General features: G+C 27.2%; 1 protein-coding gene across 2 annotated transcripts in view; it reads right to left on the bottom strand.

Moving 5' to 3' along the window:
- The window catches only part of LOC142329814 (protein scarlet-like), a 104,472-nt gene that overhangs the window by 24,767 nt on the left and 58,472 nt on the right, over window positions 1-21,233 (bottom strand). For both annotated transcript variants that reach the window (XM_075374659.1, XM_075374660.1), the window contains exons 2-7: window positions 10,257-10,470; window positions 9,005-9,053; window positions 8,738-8,787; window positions 7,664-7,797; window positions 1,920-2,072; window positions 243-484 (exon numbers count right to left, since the gene is read on the bottom strand). In XM_075374659.1, the coding sequence (XP_075230774.1) occupies window positions 243-484; window positions 1,920-2,072; window positions 7,664-7,797; window positions 8,738-8,787; window positions 9,005-9,053; window positions 10,257-10,395 (767 nt within the window). In that variant the 5' untranslated portion in view covers window positions 10,396-10,470. The remainder of the gene's footprint in view (window positions 1-242; window positions 485-1,919; window positions 2,073-7,663; window positions 7,798-8,737; window positions 8,788-9,004; window positions 9,054-10,256; window positions 10,471-21,233) is intronic.

The following is a 21,233-nucleotide window of genomic DNA, read 5'->3' as shown; positions in this document are numbered from 1 at the left end:
AATTACAGTTTTATTACTATAAGAAAACATTAACACCATATAATTTTATATGTATAAATATACAAGAAAATGGGAAAGATGAAATAACAGAACTCAAACCCTATTGGGAGCTGAATAATGTAGAAGCTAACTTTTTAACGCCTATATCAATTATCTGGCCAGTTATATATACGGTTATTAAAAACTACATATAATTCAACAGATTAAAGTAATAAGTACAGTAACATTTTAAATTCTATTACCTTTCAAAATGTGCTTTGCAGTTAGGAAAATCTCCATGAAAAGCAAGATGACCACCAGGTAACAACAAGCAAAGTTGATTAAATAACATAAATACATCTGAGGATGGCTGATGTATTGAGCATATTACCACTTTACCCCTTGATGCTAACTGTCTTAAAACATTTACAACTGTACTAGCACTATAACTATCTAAACCAGTTGTTGGCTCATCACAGAATAGTATTGGTGGATCTGTTAACAACTGCAGATTTAAAAAATAAAATTTATAAATAAATTATTATAACTATATATTTACATTTACATTAATAATATTAAAATTATTTTTAATGATTTACTTTCTGCTTCGTTAAATTTTAATTCACAGTATTTTTATATCACCTGCTACTTTATCAGAAGAGTTTTGCATTAGAAAAAAAAAAAAATTATTATTTTCAAATGATTTTAAGAAAGAAACATCCCATCTTTTTCCAATTATTTGATGTAAATTTTTAATTTATTAAAAAATTATAAATACCTTAATTTAAATCTGTTTTATAACTTCTTTATTGTATCTAATGACATGTTTTTGGAAGAAGTTTCTATTGTCACGTATAACTGATTGTAAATGTCTATTATTGTAGATTATTGTTGATGAAGTCAAAAAAAAAAGAAGATAAATGAAATAAAAAAAATTCACAAAATTTCCACCAAATTTACATGCTCTGTTTAGATGGAAACATTGTGTATTTTTATTATCTTTTTTTAACTATTTGTATCGTTTTAACTTCACCACCACAATTTTCAAAATGGAATTGTATAATTACATCTGATGACAGAAAATTATTCCTGATACATGCTCATATAAAAAAAATTGGTTTGGATTTTGGGCTTTTTTGGACACTTTTGGTCCAGTCAATTACAATCAAAAGGGGAGGTGCACAACTAGAAGTTGAAACAGTCCTAAAGCCAAAATTTCAACATCTTACAGGTAAAGAGATTGTAAGACAGAGATTTAAATCAAAGTATTTATACATTTTTGAATTGAAGTAAACTACTTGAAAAGAAAAATCTAATTTATGTACATCTGTCGTTTTGAAGTTACAATATCCTTAATTAAAGCAACAAGTGAATAAGCTAAATAAATTATTGTTAAAAGCATATTACAGATGAAAACTGATGATGTCCAAATACTCTACTATTGTATATAAACTGATTTGTTTATGTAAGAGAGAATGTTTACATAGAGACCAGGTGAATTATTTTGGGGCAGACAACAATTTTTCTATCTGAAATGGGTAACTGGAGGAGTGATCTTACATATTTCATTCTATGCAAATTCATTTCCAATAGAACAAATGATATTAAACATTTACTTTGGAAATATATTTTAAAATGCATTAGGTTCACTAATCTGAACCCAGTGCTGCACACGGAATTCAATGTTGGTTAATAAAATATTATACTACACTTAATACAGTTTGAGTTACATTTTGGTATTTAGAGAAAAAAAAGGGAACCACTTCTCTCCTACAAATACTTATTATAAAAAATTTTTCTGATGCTTGCTTAAAGACAAATAAGGGTTTCATTTATTTTTGAAAGGTATTACACAATAAATGGCTGGAATATATGGCAAAGTGTAGGTGTATTAAAAAAAGTTAAGTAGAAAGAAAATGTTAGAGGTTAAAATAACAAACCTGTACTGCTAAAGAAAGTCTTCTTCTTTCTCCTCCAGAAACATCTTGTAATAAAGTATTTTTACAATCATTAAGTCCTAAATCGTTTATCAAAGCATGTGTGATCCTTGATATTTGGTCAGATGATATTCTACGATCCATTTTTAATGCTGCCTACAATATGAAACAAAAATTGAAATAATAATATTTAAATGAAAATAACTATTTTGTTTATAATAGCTTAATACATAGTCTTGTCTTTTATTGCAGGTAAAAGCCTGATATTTTCAATCAATTTCATGTTGATTTCTCAATCTGAATGCAGCTTGCATTTACGGGTGTTCTCAAGCACGCTGTTGAGCCACTGGTGGTTATAAAATGTAACAACAGCTGTTTTGCTTGAGGAAGACCCTTATGAGACACCTCATAATTTTCTTAATGATATGGGCTGAGATGTTAATGATATGGAAGCACTTAAAGCAGTTTAAGAAACCCTTTTAATTGGTGATCTCAAGTAGCATATTTTATCTATTTTGAATTTAAACATACCATTTTTATCAAATGGTATTTTGTATTGTTTTCAAATGGTAATTTTTTTGTATGTTTATAATTTCATACTGTTAATATGTGGTTGAGTTCATTGGTTCATATTCCATGTTTAAAACTTGTATGTTGTGGTTAACATTAATATGTAATTTGTGTTCTGTTTCTATGAGGTGATTTTGGTTTGAGTTAGTGCTGATTATGTTCTGAATGTTTGTGGGTAGTGTATGTCCTGTCTATTCATACAGTATTTGGTATATTGATACATACCAAAGGGTATATATATATATACTCATCAACAAAGAAACAACTCCTATTCAGTGCAAAAATGCAGTTTTATCCAAAGTATGTTAATTTCAAAACCATAAATAAAATATACGAAAAAACAAACAAATAAAACACAATGAGATATACAACAACCTAGGAGTATTCATATTAAATTTTAGCATAATACATTGCACAGACCAGAGATATATTCATTCATAAATATAAAAAGCAATACCATCACTATAGTACAGCAACAAAATCAACTTTCATAAATCATCTTACAGGAAATGCACAGGTATACTTACATAATGCAAATACAGGTAAATTAATTACATAATGCAAATTTTACTTATACCTAAGATTAAGGGGAAACCATATCATGTCATGTTGGGAAGAGTGTTCAAGAGAGAAAATAGGTAACAAGTGTAGGTGTTCTTTGAAATGTTTCAGTAAATTATATGATAATGAAAAAGCATAAATAATATGCAATCAAAAAATATTCAAAATACATTTCTCCAAGGACTGGTAGAACAATTTGTTGTTAAACATAAGAGGCCTTGTTCTGAAAACCAAAATCTCGTGGTATTTCTTTTAAATATTTTGTAAATACATCAACAGGATGAGTGAGAATTTATAAAACAGGGTTTATAAACTTGCATGGTATATCAACTGGTAGAGTTAGGCACATTTGGTGCGGATTACTTGCACTTGAAAAACCCTTTACAGATGGAAGAGGTAAACAGGACGGAAGTCAGCGTACTTTAAACGGTAGTATTTATGATAAAGTTATTGAGCATATTCAAAGTTTTGATTAAAAAATCCCATTATTCAGGTAAAACTTGTGAGTATGTAAATGCTAACTTGAATTTGAGAATAATGTGCCATTTTTTTAAACAACAGTATCCAGATTTAAATGTCAAGAATACTTTTTACTATAAAATATTTAAAGAATATTTTAATTTTCATTTTGGAAGATACAAATTGATGTTTGAGGAAAATGTTAACAGCTGAGTTTCAAAGTAAAAAATTTGCAACTTAATGATCTTTCTAAGAGAGTAGCAATTGCTGAAAATTTCACTTCAGAAAAGGTAAAATTTTATTCTGTTATGAAGGAAATTCAAATTAGATCTAAAGAATGTGATAAAGTTTTGGAAATTGGAGTTGACTACATGCAAAATCTACCATTGCCTAACATTCCTGTAAGGGATGTTTTTTACTTCAGGCAACTGTGGGTTTACGTATTTAGTATTAAAAATTTGAAAACCAATGAGTCATTCATATTTTTATCATGAGGGTTTGCTCACAAAAGTCCAAATGAAGTATGTACTCTGTTACATTGTTACTTAACTGATAAAGTGTCCCATAATATCACAGAATTACACCTTTTTTCAGATGGTTGTCCAGAGCAGAACTGTTACAACACTGTCATAAGGTTTTTCTGTTAAAGTTGGCATCAACCAACAAATCTAAGAAATTATATTATTACATTCCTGTCAGCGGCACAGTTTTCTTCTGTGTAATAGGGAATTCATAGTAACTAAAAGAAAACTTAAAAGTTGTGATAAAGTGTACCGATCAGAACAGTATGCTAAACTCATTACAGAGTCAAGCAAGTGATTTACAGTTGAATATATAAAAAATAACTTTTCATTGGATTTTCATTTTAACTGATGGCATATATTTTATAAACACAATACTTTGTCTGTTGAGACATTTAGCAAGAAAGTCTTGAAAGATAAAAAAGGCCGATAACATGGAAATCGACCACATCGAGAGGTTACATAACCAACCAACAGCTGATTATTAAAACTTTTTGTTCTTCTATCAACAAAATAAATTTTTATTGACCACTTTTTTGGTGTGTCTAAGGTTTCACATATAATATTTAAATTAAAACTTATTTTTTAAAATTTAAGATAAAATTATAGTTAAATAACCATTACTTTTGAAAATGACAAAAGTTAAATTACTTTTTAAAAACTCTTTAGAGATTTTAATTGTGTTGTAAATAATAAATCATATATAATAAAAAAAATTAAGTAAATTTATTCTTTATTATTATCACCTAATAATAACAATCTAAGAAAATTATGGATATTTATTGCCACTTTTATACAAAACAAGTTTTTTTGTCTCCTGAAAAATGCTGGGTTAGGACTCATGCAGTTTTTAATCGATTTAATCGATTCAATTACGGTAGTGAAAAAGTAATTATTAATAAATATATTGTAAATGCTAAACATACATATCACCTAAGGAAATATTCTAAGAAAATGCTTTTAGTATTTATGTATATTCTGTTCTTAAAGATTATCAAGTGATTTTTATAAAAAAAAAAAGATTTATTTCCTGTACTGATATGCTACACTTCATTATTTATTACTTAAAGAATGATTTTTTTCTTTTGCAATACTTGTTAACATAAGAGAAATAAATTTCTCGTAAATAAGGGCTATAAAAGACATATTGCAAAACTGTATTTCTAAGTTATGTATTTCTTTTTATCTTTTAAATGTAATTATAGAATTAAAATAAGTATATTTTAATGTAATTATAGAATTTGATAACAACTGAAGATGCAGGATCTCAAAAATCGATTCTTATAATAAATATGGTAAGTTTAACTATCATTATAGTGTATTTTGGTGGTTTATATTTCATTTAATATTAAATTTTATTAGCACAGTGTGAATATATTAATGAATTATTTAAACTTTAAAAAAAAATCTGTGTATGTTTTATATTTTTAATTCTGTTAATTTAAAATATAAAACATTTTAAATATAAGTATAGAATATTCAGCTAAGACATATCTTACTGTAATTTTATCATGAAAGCACTTTCACAGGATATTAGCATTCTTAATCATGATTGAATTCATTTATTTAAACAACTTATCAAAATTGTTAAAAATTGAAAATAATGATTATATGTCAGATTAATACTGATTATTCTATATTAAAATTAATATTTTTAATATGCAATGTAATTAAATGAATTCAATCAAGACTGCTAGTGTGGGATTCTGCAAAAGTACTTTCATGATAAAATTAAGGTAAGATATGTCTTATTGATATTCTGTGTTAATAAAATTTAAAATGTAATTTAAATATTCAGAGGAATAATCTTAAAAAGATTAATTTACAATAAAGTAATATATATGTATACATAATGTACATATAATGTTATAGACAAGTGACAAGTACATAGATTCATTCTGATATATTTGATTAACCATTGGATGAAAATTTTTTGGTTTATTTACAGATACTATAAATTAATTCTTTTGCTATTATAATCAGACCTTTATAAAAGCACCAAAAATATTTCAATTTTTTTTAGATGTAAACTATATTAGAGGCAAATGAAAATGAAACACACACCTAAATTTATTAAATTACTTCTGTTAACATTATATTTGCTTGTCATGTTGCATAATTTTCCGTCTGTTACACAAAGGAATGGTTAGTAAAATTAAATCATCAAACCAATTTATCTTTGTTATCTTTAAACTAACCGAATCATAATTGACTATTGTCAATTATGAAACCTCAATACCTATTACTGAAACCTCAATATGTATAAGAAGATATAACAGCGAAATTGATAATTCTCATTAAAAGGAAATAAGAGGGAAGTTTTTCTGCTAAAAAAAATGTATAAATTTATATAATTAATTGATGTTTGCATTTTCATGTAACTTTATGGTCATAAATATATGTACGATACACAAGTATAAAAATTCTTCAACTTTTATATAAAAGTGGCAGGTTCTGTAACGCTGTTGTATATATTAATAATAGCTATTGCTCTTTGTCAGTGAGAAAACATTAACTTCTAGAGTCAATAGATAATACAAATTGTATTTATATTATGATAATGCTGACTGAATTTGAAATTTTATAACTAAAAAGTCATTATCAACAAAAAATATTCTAAAGCACTAATCACACACATAATCTATGAACTATACAATTTATCAGTGCAAGTTGTTCAATGACACAGAACAGATATTAGGATGAAAGATAGAATATTTTAATAAAAGAGATGTATACTCCTGGAATTAAACAGAAAAAAATAATTAAGTAAAGATAGAAATGGAAAGCACTTAATCCATTAATTGTCATGATTGTGTTGATACACTATAAAAATTATTCCTAACATGCCATGAATGTGGAAATACAAAATTTATTAACTCATACTTCAGCAGTGCATAATTTAATATTAGCAACAATCCCTTCTAAATGATTTATTGAGTTGTTCAGAATAAAACAGACATTTTTTCCCAATATTTAAGAAATATGCTAGTAATAAATATTGTTCATATTCTGTACAGAAAAGTGTAATTTGTACAATAAATCTGATTTCTTGATCAAACCACTGACTGAATTAGTATGGTTTATGTTTATTTGCAGTTGGGTTTTTTATCAGATGTATCATGAAAAATGTAATGATTGCAAACCTTAAACAAAAATTTCATGCTATGCCATTTATATTTTGCGTATAAAAAATGCGTATTTTTAAAGTATAAAAAATAAATAAATATTTCCTTTCAGTGACCAACTAAAGAGTAAAATTTATTAAAACATTTTTGGTTACTATTTACTATAAGTAAAGTAGTTTTTAATTGTTTTTACAAAAAATATAAAAAAATTGTATAGAACCTAATAATTATTTTAAAATAGGTTATTTATAGGCAAGAAGTAGGAAACTGATATAAAAATAATTTGTTAAAAGCACATTTTTCCCATTTTTAATCTGGAGTTAGTGAAAGTAGACTCCTTTTTCATTTTCTATGAATGTATTACCAAATCTAAATCTGAAGAATACCAAATTCTTAATGTAGTCTGGAAGGGTGCTTATTATATTGGAATATAATTTTTAAATTTAAAATGTGCAAATCGATTCAGTTAAAATGCTTAAATATTAATAAATTTGAAATATTAGACACTTACCATAAATTCAATGTGTTCTTTAACAGTTAATGTTTCAACAGCTAAATCCTTTTGTGGTACAAAACCAGACACTCTAAGCATTAAATTTTTATCAACTGGTCTACCATTCAATAAAATCTCACCTTGTATACCATCTGAAAAAGAAAATTATTAAAAAGATAATCTTTTTTTGTTGTTGCTCCGATTAATAAGTAAATCTGCATTATTATCCATAAAAAAATTTCATTAATTTTTGAATAAAAAGAAGAAAAAACAACAAAAATATTCTTGTGTTCATAGCAGTACTTAAACAAAGAAAAAGTTAATTGATATTAGGAAAATTTACTAAATACTATACCTAAAAAATATGAATAAGTGTATAAAATTATCCCGCAATTCATACTGAAACCAATAATTTACCAAATAAATAAATAATTGAAATAGGAAAAAAACATTAGGTAAGAGTGTAAAGTATCTGAATATTTGCTGCTAATAAATAAGTTGTATAAACACTGAAAATAATCAATTCAATAACATGAGCAATCAATTGCAACAATAGTTAGAAAAGTAACATTAAAACAAAATAAAAAAAAAACTTACCTTACTCAGAACTCATTCTAGGGTTTAAGGCCATTTTCAGTGAAAACCAAGGGGGTCTTGCCCATTCTTAAAGTTTTGATGTGATGCAATAAAGAGAACCAAATAACTGATCTGAGCTGGAGTGGTAGCATCTCAACCTTTCATCTGGAGGTCCTGAGTTTAAATCTCAGTCAGGCATAGCATTTCTTTATACGCAACAAAATTTTCATTTCCATATTCCCATGTACAAGCTTTGAGCTTCTATGGTGAAATTTATTGAGCGAAAAAAGCAAAAAAAAAAAAAAAAAAACAGCCACAGTTCACTAATACACCTACAGTTTACTAATAATATAGGAGTCTAATTCAGTTACAAGTAACAATGTTTGCTGGACTTTAACTTGAATCATCCAGCATTTCAGAATACTTATAATAACAGATAATCAGCATCCCTACAATGTAGGTATGTTTTAAAACTAATCATAAAATAAATATTAAATGAAATAATCCATAACTTACTTAATGTTCTTTTGCTAATCGCTGCAAGAAGAGAAGTTTTTCCAGACCCACTAAAATAAGAAAAAATTATCAATATTGTATAAATTTTATGTCATAATTATAATTAAACATTAGAAAAAGGAAACTACGTTTTTATTTATATATCATCAAATTTAAAATTTGCTGCTGATTTATGTGTTGCTAAACTTGACACTAATATAAAAAGAATATTAAATTTAATGATGAGAATTAAAATGAAATGTGCATATATTTCAATGCAATACTAACCTTGGACCCATAATTGCTAGAAGAGTACCAGATTTTGCGAATCCACTCACTGAAACAAAACATGTAATTATCTTAGTATATCCCATGTCAGATGAAATATCAGTTAATTCTAAGAAAATAAATGTATAATGAATGATTAACTTACATCAAATACATAAAAATAAAAAGTTAAAAAAACATAATATTTATTAATATCTTCTCACATTTATTAAGCAGAAAACAGTCTGTAAAAAATAAAAATATTTTCTGATTGTACATAAATCATGAATTCATGTTTAATGGGCTAGTTGTTTTGAAGTTTCCACAATTCAAAAACATGTTTTTTATCTGTCTATTCTAATTTCTTTGAAGCTTTTTGCTGTTAATTTTATTAAAATTTTATATATTGTAAAAAGTGGTTGGTGATTATTCTGCTATGTATTTATTTTACTATTCTACACAAAATGTTTAGAACCAGGTAAAGCAAGATTAATCAACAAATCTGTTCAAAGTTTAAGTGCATGGATATATGTTGTAATTTTTATACATGAAAAGTAGTAAGTCTTATTAGGATTTGAATATGAGATGTTTTGGATTAAAAGTTAAAAACGACAATATAAAATAAATACAATAAAAATTAATATAAAATAAAATAATCAGTCGGTAATAACTGGCGACATAAGGTATTGAAAATGTAATTAAATAAAAATTAAGTAATTGAGTGAGACACACCCTTTGATTTCTAAAAAAAAAATAGTAACAAAAAAAATCCCTCAAAACAGCACTGATAACCAGATATATTTGGTACAGATAATGACTCTTGTCTAGTTTGTACACAAATTAATTCATGAAATGCAATTTTTGCTCTTTCAGTTTCAGCCATCCAAAAAGATAAGTATACAGGACTTGTCAAATATAATGTCAAACAAATAAGTTAAAAAACTATGTATTATTGTTAAGACTGATCTATAAACTACACAATAATAATAATACTCTTTAAATTCAACAAAATAAACTGCCTAAAGCTGAGTAAATAAGGCACTATTGTTACAATAAACAAGAATCAGCTAAGTCTGTATAAACTTAATAAATCCTGCAATATATATCCTTTATACAGTATTATGGTCAGTAAATGACAGATAATACGTTATAAAAGTATTAATATTTAAATTCCAACATTAAGTACTTTGAATAACTATATTTAAAAAGTTCCAATTACAACTAATAACTTTTAAAATCCATAAAAACAAAAGGAAGAAAAATTAATACTAACCATTATTTAATAGCTTAAGTGATTCTTTCTTTGTACGTTTCCAAGGCATTAACATACTTGTAGTACCATTTTGAACTGGAACTGTAACACAAAGACTGAGATTTTGCCATGATAATACTAAATCGCTTTCATAAGACATTACTAACTGGTAGCTTACTGCTAAATGAATATAATATCTTTTGCCAACTTTTCTGATGAATGCCGGCCTTTTTATCTATAACAAACAGAAAAAATATTCTACTTAACAAGTAATTATAATTGGTTTATAACACGTTTGATATATGAAGATACAAGCTCAACTATTGAAATTTTTATATTAAAGCAACAACTATAATATTAAGTTACTTATTATGTTACAAATATTAAAACGCTTGAAAAGTGTTGGGACAACTAAAAATTTCTGTTGACTGCAAATAACCCAAGAAAATTATCTTAGCATTTTAATCAGTTACAATAAAGTCTAAGCGTATTGCTCTTATAACTATAATACTTATTGATGAATAAATTGACATAAATAATAAAATTTACAGATGAATTAATAATTTTAATACCTTGCTTTTTTCTTTTAAAAATATAACATTACCCTAGGTAGAAAAAAAGTACTGTTAACCGCACTTATGTTTAGGAATTTCAAACGAAAAATATAATTATAGGATGATTATAGGAGAGGTTGATATATATATATATATATAAACCACTTAGTACAGAATGCTGAGATAAGACATGTCTTACCTGAATTTTATCATGACAGTACCTTGGTAAGATCTTGCATCCTCAGTCATGATTGATTCATTTTATTAAATGCATATTAAAAAATTAACAAAATACTATGTTATTAAAATAAATCATGCATAGGATGTAATGTTTATTTCAGTACTGTAGTATTATAATGAAAACTACTTATTAATTTATTATATGAGCGCTACTATTCGAAGCTGTTTTTATAAGAATGTGTCCTCAAATACTGTCTAATGGTTTATCAAATTGAAATTCTGTTTGTAATATTATGTATGTATATTATTAAAATATGTAATATTTTACTAATGTATAATATTTTGTCATCTTTATTGATTACTAATATATCTAAATCTGTCAATATCAGAAACAGAATGTTAATTTTTTATTAGATAGTCTGCCATCTTAGATAAACCTAATTATCTTCTTTTTGTAATTTCTATAATGTTCAAGAAATCTAGTTTTTTCTATTTGTTTTTCCTGTATAAATACAATCACAATCGCAATTACGATCATTACATTTAATTTTGTAAATTCCATACAGATCGTTTATTTTATTGTTACTATTTTTTTAAAAATATTTTATTATGTGGTTATTAGATTTGTATGCTATTTTAAATATTTTTTTATTGAACATTTTAGTAATGTTTTCAATGATATTATTAGTGTATAAATACTTTATGTACATGTTTTCAATTTTTTATGTCTTATTATGTATTGATTATAAGGTAGTTTTTTTTTTACTGTGTTGTGATAATTGATTTTATAAATACTAATTAAAGTTGTTGTGTTGTTCAACTGCTATATGTTTTATGATGTTTATTTCATTACTTGTTTTTGTTATTATGTATGAACTGGATTGCTCTATTAATCATATTTACAGCTATATATATATATATATATATATATATATATATATATATACATTAATTTTATAAAATCAAGGATGATTTGTTTTTTATTAATTGTAATACATGTTATTTATTATTAAATGTATGTAGGCTTTCTATGCATTGATGTTTCAATTTGGTTATCATTATTTATTAAATAATTTGTAATTGTGAATAATTATGGTTTTCAGATTTCAACAGAAAAATCCATTTTGCCATCCCTGAATCCATTTTGACAAATTTCAGCATGATGTCTGTATATATGTATGTACATATGTATTTCTCATAACTCAAAAAGAATTAGTCATAGGATGTTGAAATGTTGGATTTAGGACTGAGTTGTACATCTCCCCTTTGGATTACAATCGACTGGACCAAAAGTGTCCAAAAAAGCCCAAAATCCAAAAAAAAAAAATGGATTGAACTTTTTCTTGACTGCAGTAATAAGCCCTGATATGAGCTTTTCAACAATGTATGTGGTACTTATTTTCATTGGTTCCAAAGTTATAGCCAAATAAAATTTCAATTAATGAACTATTTGGATCTTACAAGGGGAAGGCACATCAGTTTAAATCCAACTTCATCTCCTTTATTTTGTAAAATTTAAATATAATGATTTAATAATAATAATAATTAACCTCTGATTGTAAAAAAAATGTTACAATGAATAATAATTCAATAATAACAATAAAATAAAAATAAAAAAACTATTATAAGTTATTAATGAAATAAAATTTTATGTACTTTTCATTTAAAAAAAAAATGTTTATATGTAATTTAATAGGCATACAAGGAAGTCATGTGGTGTCCATGTCAGATTTATTATTATTTTTATGGTTACCCTAGGATATGTTACCCTAGGATACATGCTAGTTATGTAGTTTCTAACCATTCTAGTGACTTTATTTACATTTAATCTTTTTAATTTATTAACTAATTCATAACCATGTTTTATACTAAATGTATTAGGTAAATTCATTTTTCTCCCAAGAATTTTAACTAATATTTGGATCAAATATAGTACGGAGCAGATTTAAAATTGATCAAAGGTATGTTGGGATGATGAATGTTTGATTCAGATTCACTGATACAAGTGCTAAGAGAACTGAGGTGAAGATATTTCCGAAGAGGAACTTTGATAATAGTTGAATTAAGGGAATATTTAAATTGAGAAAAATGGAAGAATTTAAGACATTATTGTAATTATATTTAGAAGTATCATTATAGTCTGATTGAACAATTCAATTAATAAAGGAAAAGGTTTTTTTATCCATGTTTTTTATTTTTTATTTTAGTTTTACCTCTTTGTTATAAATCAATTTTCTGTTACTAAAAGTGTGATAGATGTCATTTAAACGTAAAGAATTAATTATGTTTACTATTTTATTATAGTAACAATACAATGTAACCTGCTTTTCTTTTGTAGATGTATAATGCACAATGTATTCTACACATTAATATAAAACACAACTTTAAATTGTAATATTTCCTACTATTAAACCTGGAAAATAGGAGCAACACAAATATATCTATCCTCAATGAGATCACTAGACTCAACTTTAATATTCAATTGTATTAAGATGCAGTTTTACATGCTAGAATAGTTTTATTTTGTGCTAGAATATAATAGCAACCCACCGATTTTGTCTAGTGGTGAACATGTCTTCACAAATCAGCTGATTTCAAAGTCGAGAGTTCCAACATTCAAATCTAGTAAAGGCAATTAATTACTTTTATACAATTTTGAATACTATATCATGGATACCAGTGTTTTTTGGTGGTTGGGTTTCAATTAACCACACATCTCAGAAATGGTCAACCTGAGACTGTACAAGACTATACTTTACTTACACTCATACATTTATCCTTTGAAGTAATACTACCTGACAGTGATTTCCGGAGGCTAAACAGGAAAAAAGTATTTAATAGCAAGGTTGTTGTATACCTTTTTAGATTGCACCTGTCACAAATAAAAGTATTTACTGCATCTGTGAGATTGCATCATAAATCCTCTACATTAACAACAACATTAATATTCTACACGAGTACCTCAAGCACGACATTAAAACACACTTAAACATTACAAAACAGTTTTTTCTTTTCTGTTCAACAATATTTTAATTTTACAAACTTGTTATTTGTTAAATTAAAATGAAAAAAAAAGAAAAACTCATTGAGTCATTGTTATTTTTTTTGAAGTCAGAACTATTTTGGCAGAGTTTGGAACATGGAAAGAAAGATATATATGTTTGAGTTTTGAATTTTGGTGGATGAGAAAGAATTCTGAGTTGAAAAAGTAACATAAAATGTCTCATCCAAAATTTAATGCTTGTTAAGTAAACGTTTACATTTTTAATTGGGATTTTCTAAAACTATTTTTGATTAAAATAAGTTCAATTTAAAAAATATATAAAGTTAAAATTAAGTGCCTCAATTTTATTAGATCCGCATAAGATCTACCAGTCGATTTCACAACTGCTACTGTCGGCGTCCTTAATCACTGGAGCCGTTAATCTGTGCCTTTGCCGCCACCTGTAGTATAACCATCTTGATTCTTCCAGTTCGCCCTCTAAAGGTGTATATCAGAATTCGTTTAACGGCCGCACCCACGTTTCCCTCAGAACAAATGTTGGTGATTGTGAGATCTCCACTACCTGAACAGCTACAAAAATGGCGCGTAACGCGATACCTCACCTTCCGCCAAATCGTAAAATACCTTTTATTTACCCGGAATAGTTTTATCATCGCTCCTCCCCATAATTACCGATTCTTCTTTTATGATATCACTCGGCATAGTCTCTGGAACCTGTGCAGCCACTCCCACAGATCCCCGCCGGCGCTCAATGTTTTTAAACATGCAAATATCGCCCTCAGCCTGTCCAGCATTGGCCACCAGCTGCACACATGGTGAAAAGTCTGTCGGCCACCTCTTGCCAGCCAGCCCGATCAATTTTTCGTCTGACAATTGCTCGTCCAGAATATTCTTCATATCGAGCGCACGGGGTTCATCCGTTTGGGTCGCCGTTTTTTCTGTTTTAATGGCGTCGATATTTCTAGCAACGCTTGTAGCTCGCTAAAAATAGCCCGCAGTTCCATTTCGTGGGTATTAAAGAAATTACTATAATAGAGTTGGACGAGGAAGTACTCCCGACATTGAAAGTGCATCGACCGATTCATTTCAGGAAAACGTAGGAGTTTCCTACAAAGCACATCCACAAAACGTTTTTTTAATAATGAATTTGGACAGCGTGTAATGTTTGTGACAGATTGTAGTTCCAAATGGACCTGAAAACAGTGACTGTTAAAGTGATACTATTGCTTAAAAGAGAATTTCCCAACGAAGATGTTGAAAAGTTTCAGGGATGCTAAAACCACCAGGAAAGTATCTGTACCTAAAACCTTTAAAATTTCAAGATTCTATTTGAACAACCTAATCTAACAGAAAAATTCTAATTCAGGAGTTTACAATTTTTGGACTAAGTAGTCTACGCTTTCCTACTTTGTACATGGAAATCCTTTCATCATATCCAATGCAAAAAATTTCATTCAAAAATAAGTACAAGGAATGTACGAAAAGGGTTTTAGATTGAGGCATAGATGGTGGATCACTTTTCCTTAAATTTAAATCTTAACTAACTGTTAAAAAGTAAACTACTGTATTATTTTGCGACTGTTTTAATCAAGGAGCTCCTTCTACTTGAAAATTTGGTCTCATTATTGAAGTAAGATCCCGTAAATACCTTGGCATTATTATTGATCAGTACTTCAGATGGTGAGTATTATAACATAACGACATATATATTAACACCCTTAGAAGAAATTTTTTTGCAACGCTCTTCAAATTACGTTGTGTTAACTTTCTCACCGCATTAATTAATTGTATTATATATTTTCTTTCTTTAAATCGCTCTCGAGGTATCAAAGCTTGCCTCTAAATGTTACTTAGATATAACTGATATACAGTTTATATTTAATACAGTGGCAAGGTATAAAATTGTTAAAATCAAGGGAACTAATTGAAAACAGGTGAAATCGAGATTGTTTTTTGTTCAGTTTTAATAATTTATTACCAGTTAAAAATCTGTTTTGTAATTATGGAAATTGATTAAGAAGTTATTTAATACTTCACTTTTAATTAAATGGACAACTCTCTTTCTTTTCATAAAAAACAAATGTTTTACTACAATTTAAGAATTTAAAATACAAGTTTTACAACAACAAGTTTTAACCACTTGTTTGAACAAGTTAAAAATAAACTTACTTTGAAACAGTAAAGGTACACAGAATCCTATCTCCGATGTGGTGTGATAGCGTCTCTAGAGGTTCCGGGTTCGAATCCCGCTGAGGCATGGCATTTTTCATACGCTACAAAATTTCGTTTCCATATCCCACGCACAAGCTTCAAGCTTATGTAGTGATATCAAGTCAAAAAGAAAAAAATCAAAATTCCATGAGTACGACGAATTTTATGATGTGTTTGTTTTTGTTCTTAATTTTTTCTCAGCGACAGTATGGAGATATCGTAAGTGCTTGATACACGTGTATAGTCAACTAATGACTGATTTCAAGAAAGACAGATATCTCATTAATTACAAATTGATTAATTCACAACTTTACTTTGTTTTTACTTCCTTGTATGAAGTAAAGGAAATATTGTGATCACGAAAAATTTCGGTTTTCAGATTTCAACGGAAATATCCATTTTAATCATCCCTGAATCCATTTTGATTAGTTTCGGCGTGAAGTTTGTATGTACGTACGTACTTATCTCGCACAACTCAAAAACGATTAGCCGTAGGATGTTGATATTTTGGATTTACGATTTTTGTAACATCTAGTTGTGCACCTCCCTTTTTGATTGTAATCGACTGAACCAAAAGTGTCCAAAAAAACCAAAAATAAAAATAAAAATTTGGATTTTTGACTTTTTCTTAACTGCAGTAATAAGCCCTCACAGGGAGCTTTTTAACGATATAATTGGTACTTATTTTCATTGGTTCCAGAGTTATAGACAAATGAAATTTTAATTAATGAAATCTTTGGGTCTTAGAAGGGAAGGCACATCGGTTTGAATTAGACTTCATCTACTGTTTTTTTAATTTAAATATACTGATTTATTAATAATTATTAACCTCTCATTGAAAAAAAATTATGATGAATAATAATTCAATAACAAAGAAAAAAAAAATCAGAAGTTATTAATGAAATAAAATTTTATGTACTTATCATTTAAAAAAAAAGTGTGTAGATGTAATTTAATAGGCATACAAGGAAGTTATGTGTCCACATCAGATTTTTTGTTTTAATCTTTGATCCAATTATTAATTTTTCTTTGTAAACTTGATATTTTTGTAGATATGAAATCAGTTGTAATTTCTTCTTTTGTAAGCCGAAAATTTTTATAGATATTTTGTAAATTTTTGGAATTGTAACTATTAAAACTGTTCTGCAGTCAGACTTCTATTCTGGTAGAACAATTAATAAACATGAAACTAATAAGTTGCAGATGTATATGCAATTCTATGCATATTACATTCTCTTGTATACAATTAGATATATTAATCCTTTTTAGTATAGTATAATATATATAATGTAACATTCTAGCTCACATTGCAAAATCCATGGATCTCCAGTTCTCTGGATCAATATTAATTTGTTCTTACTGACTATCATCTATTCATAAAATATAAAAAAAAACTACATGTTATTTACAAACCTTTCTAAAAATCATTGGCAAATTTCAAAGCTATATTCTAATTTTTGTAACTTTAATGTGGTTTAAAAATTTAGGTTCTGGTGAAGACAATGAAATATATTGGTTTACCAAGACAAAAGAAGTATTTTTATTTCTGGTGCAAGTCCAAAGATTTATTAATCCAGAGGATGAAAAAGAAAGAATATGTTGTGATAAGCATTTAAATAATTTTTTAGGATTTACTTCATAATTTGGGATTTATTTCATAATAAGCTATAATATTCCTCTAAATGTACTACTATTATATATTTATTGAAATAATTTGTGATAGTAAACTCTACCTAAGATAATTCTTCTGTGAGGTGATCATCCCCTTCTTTTGCACTTTAATTAATCTTTTTTTCATGGATTAGTATCATGGGGTATTTGTCAACTATTCTACGGTGAAAAACCGTATTTGTCAGCTATACTTTCACCATTTCAAAACTGGACAGGTAGCCTTTCTTAACGGAGTACTAACACCACATCATATATATATTTTTTTTTGACTTGTCAAAGATATTGTTTCACATCAATAGAGGTAGTATAAAAAAAAACTTAACTTGTATGGCTGACGTGTCAATTGGATAAAACTTGACTTCCCCTTATTATCAACTGGTAAAAGGGTTTAGTCTAATATTCAAAATTAAATGCCACAATATATTTTTAAAATAATTTTTAAAAATTAGGACAATGCTTTACATAATGGTTTCTATTTTTTTAAAAAGATTCTTTCAAGACTGTGAAATCTCTTTATTAAACCATATTATCAAAGGGAAGTGTGAAGCAGACAGAGAATCATTTTTTTATTTAGAACTCTATGATTCACGCAAAGCATCATAAGTTTTCTCTAACAAGATGTTATAACTTTCTTTTCAGACTGTAAGTTTGGATTATGTTGGATTGTTTGCTTATATTTGCATACTCATATTCATAACAGCAGGTGCAATATCATTTACTGAAATATTATGGCAAAATTTTAAAATGAAACTTCCTTTCTATGACATGTAAACCAAAATGTGAATTATTCTAATTGGTTTTTAAATTTTTTTTCATAATATATAATAGTAATATAAAATATTACAATAACTGTAATAAATGAAGGTGAGCTGGTGTGATTCACAAGTCATTAATGAAAAATGTGTAACAATTCTCAAAATAATTATCATTTCAATGTCAGGTTTACTAGGAAAAATTATATGGATTTTTTATTGTCTTTTTCAGTGAGCATAAAAAAAATTCTGTTTTATTCAGCAGCAATCAGCATGTCAAGTCAACTGAAATCAGTTGACTTGAAATGTCAAGTTATTGATATCAGTAAGTGTATCAGTTCACAGTGATACACTTGCTGGGTCTACCAAAAGAACAGGATATATAATGGACATCATAAATCTAAAAAAAAATAAACTGATTAATATATATGTTCTATTATGGAAGAAATTGTTTGTACACTTTCTCGGTTCATTTGGGGGAAGAATTATTATGTACATTATAAAAAAATGTGAGAACATGAAATAGAAAAATTTCAATTGCACAGTGTACAAATTTATTTTATTCAGGTTTAAAGGGAAAGTCAGCCAGTTTTGCAATTGACAAGTTATACAAAAGATATAAAATTCTCTGTAATGAGCTTCTAGTCTGTGAATCTGTCAACATAAAAATCGTTTCATTATGTGTATTTTATTTATTTTATGGAATGTAATTATTGTCTTGTTAATAAAATTCTAGTGTGTAATACTGTCATTAAACATAATCTTGTTGTTAAGTATATTTTATTTAATTCCATAGAATAATTGCAGCTAAATTGCGAAACATGAATTAAATGGATTGATTATAAATATTTATTGTTCATCTATGTTAATGCAATTTGCAAGTTTAAATTTTTTACTTATTTGTTGAAAACATAAGACCTCGATCTTATAAAGAGAACCATTAGTTTGTCCAACTGATTTATGGTTTTAATAGACTATAAAAATGTTGCACATTTATTTTCAAAATAGGAATAACAAGTAAAATAGATAATGAATGATAATTTATAGATATACACGTAAAAGTCATAAATTAATCAAGTTACATTTATTTATCTGTTCCCTTAAATAAATATAACATAGCATGAATAATGTAATAGTAATACATGGATAACATAAATCTGATAATACAATCACATTAACATGAAGGTTAAAGAATAATAATTATTTACCTATAATAGTAATTACCTGTTATTTGTTCACAACTGACTTCTATAAAATGCAGATTCGATGATGGCAAAAATATGTCTTGTAATAATACTTTCTTGTTGTAAGGGAGATTATGATTTGAAGGGTAAGAGAGACTACAGTTTGAACCTTAGAACTCTCGACTTTGAAATCAGCTGATTTGATCCCATTTTGATCTGCTATATTTTAAATGAAAGTCAAATCTTTTTAAACATTCTGTTTACAGTTTACTTTACTTACATCAGTTTCCTCTTTTACAAATTAAAAATTTTTATTTGTTAAGCTTCTGTGGTACATGTAAAGTACTTGAATTACAAGAGGTAGTAGTTCAATGTTGCATTCCGTGAGAGTAATGTTGTTCACTAAGCAGCTTTTCTTTTTTTGAACAGAATGAAGATGTCATTTACAGATCTGAATTTCATTCAAAATTCGGTTGGCTTGACATGCAATTTAACTCACTGAAGAATTCAATGGGAAACAAATATCCTCACTTTTTCTATGAAGCCTAGCAAGGAATGATTGTTATTGAGGTTATCAATGTCAGGATTGACTTGTGACTTTATGTCAAAAAAACTCAAAAGTAAGTTTTTTGGGTATTACAACAATTTTCTCTGAAACTATCAGAGAAAAAAGTATTTTATTAAAAAAAAAATTCAAAAAGTACGTGTTTCAGACCCATATTAACATGAATATTTTTCATTATTTTAGACCAAGGAATATGACTATAAAATAGGAATCTCTTGGAACATTCCGTATGTATTATAGCGTACCCTGTAAAGAAAAATTTACATTCTTGATTAACAGTTAATATTTTGTTAACTAATTTATATATATATAAAAGATAAAGATGCTATGATTTGCTGATGATGTAGTAATTCTAGCTGAGAGTAAAAAGGATTTAGAAGAAACAATGAACGGCATAGATGATGTTCTACGCAAGAACTACTGCATGAAAATAAACAAAAACAAAACGAAAGTAATGAAATGTAGTAGAAATAATGAAGATGGACCACTAATTATGAAAATAGGAAGAGAAAAAATTATGGAGGTAGAAGAATTTTGTTATTTGGGAAGTAGAATTACTAAAGATGGTTGAAGCAGGAGTGACATAAAATGCCGAATAGCACAGGCGAAAGGAGCCTTCAGTCAGAAATATAATTTGTTTACATAAAAAATTAACTTAAACGTCCGGAAAAGATTTTTTTGAAAGTATATGTTTGGTGTCGCTTTATATGTAAGTGAAACTTGGACGATCGGAGTACCCGACAAGAAAAGATTAGAAGCTTTTGAAATGCAGTGCTATAGGAGAATGTTAAAAATCAGATGGGAGCCTTTACTGCTAGGTGCGAGCCTGGGATGTTGGTATCGTGGGTCAGGTAGTACCTGAATCCCCGGCCTGGGT

This window comes from Lycorma delicatula, chromosome 9, assembly GCF_047948215.1.
Source record: "Lycorma delicatula isolate Av1 chromosome 9, ASM4794821v1, whole genome shotgun sequence".
NCBI lineage: Eukaryota > Metazoa > Arthropoda > Insecta > Hemiptera > Fulgoridae > Lycorma > Lycorma delicatula.
Note: the sequence above shows the minus strand (reverse complement) of the source record. Positions and strands in the feature narration are given on the sequence as shown.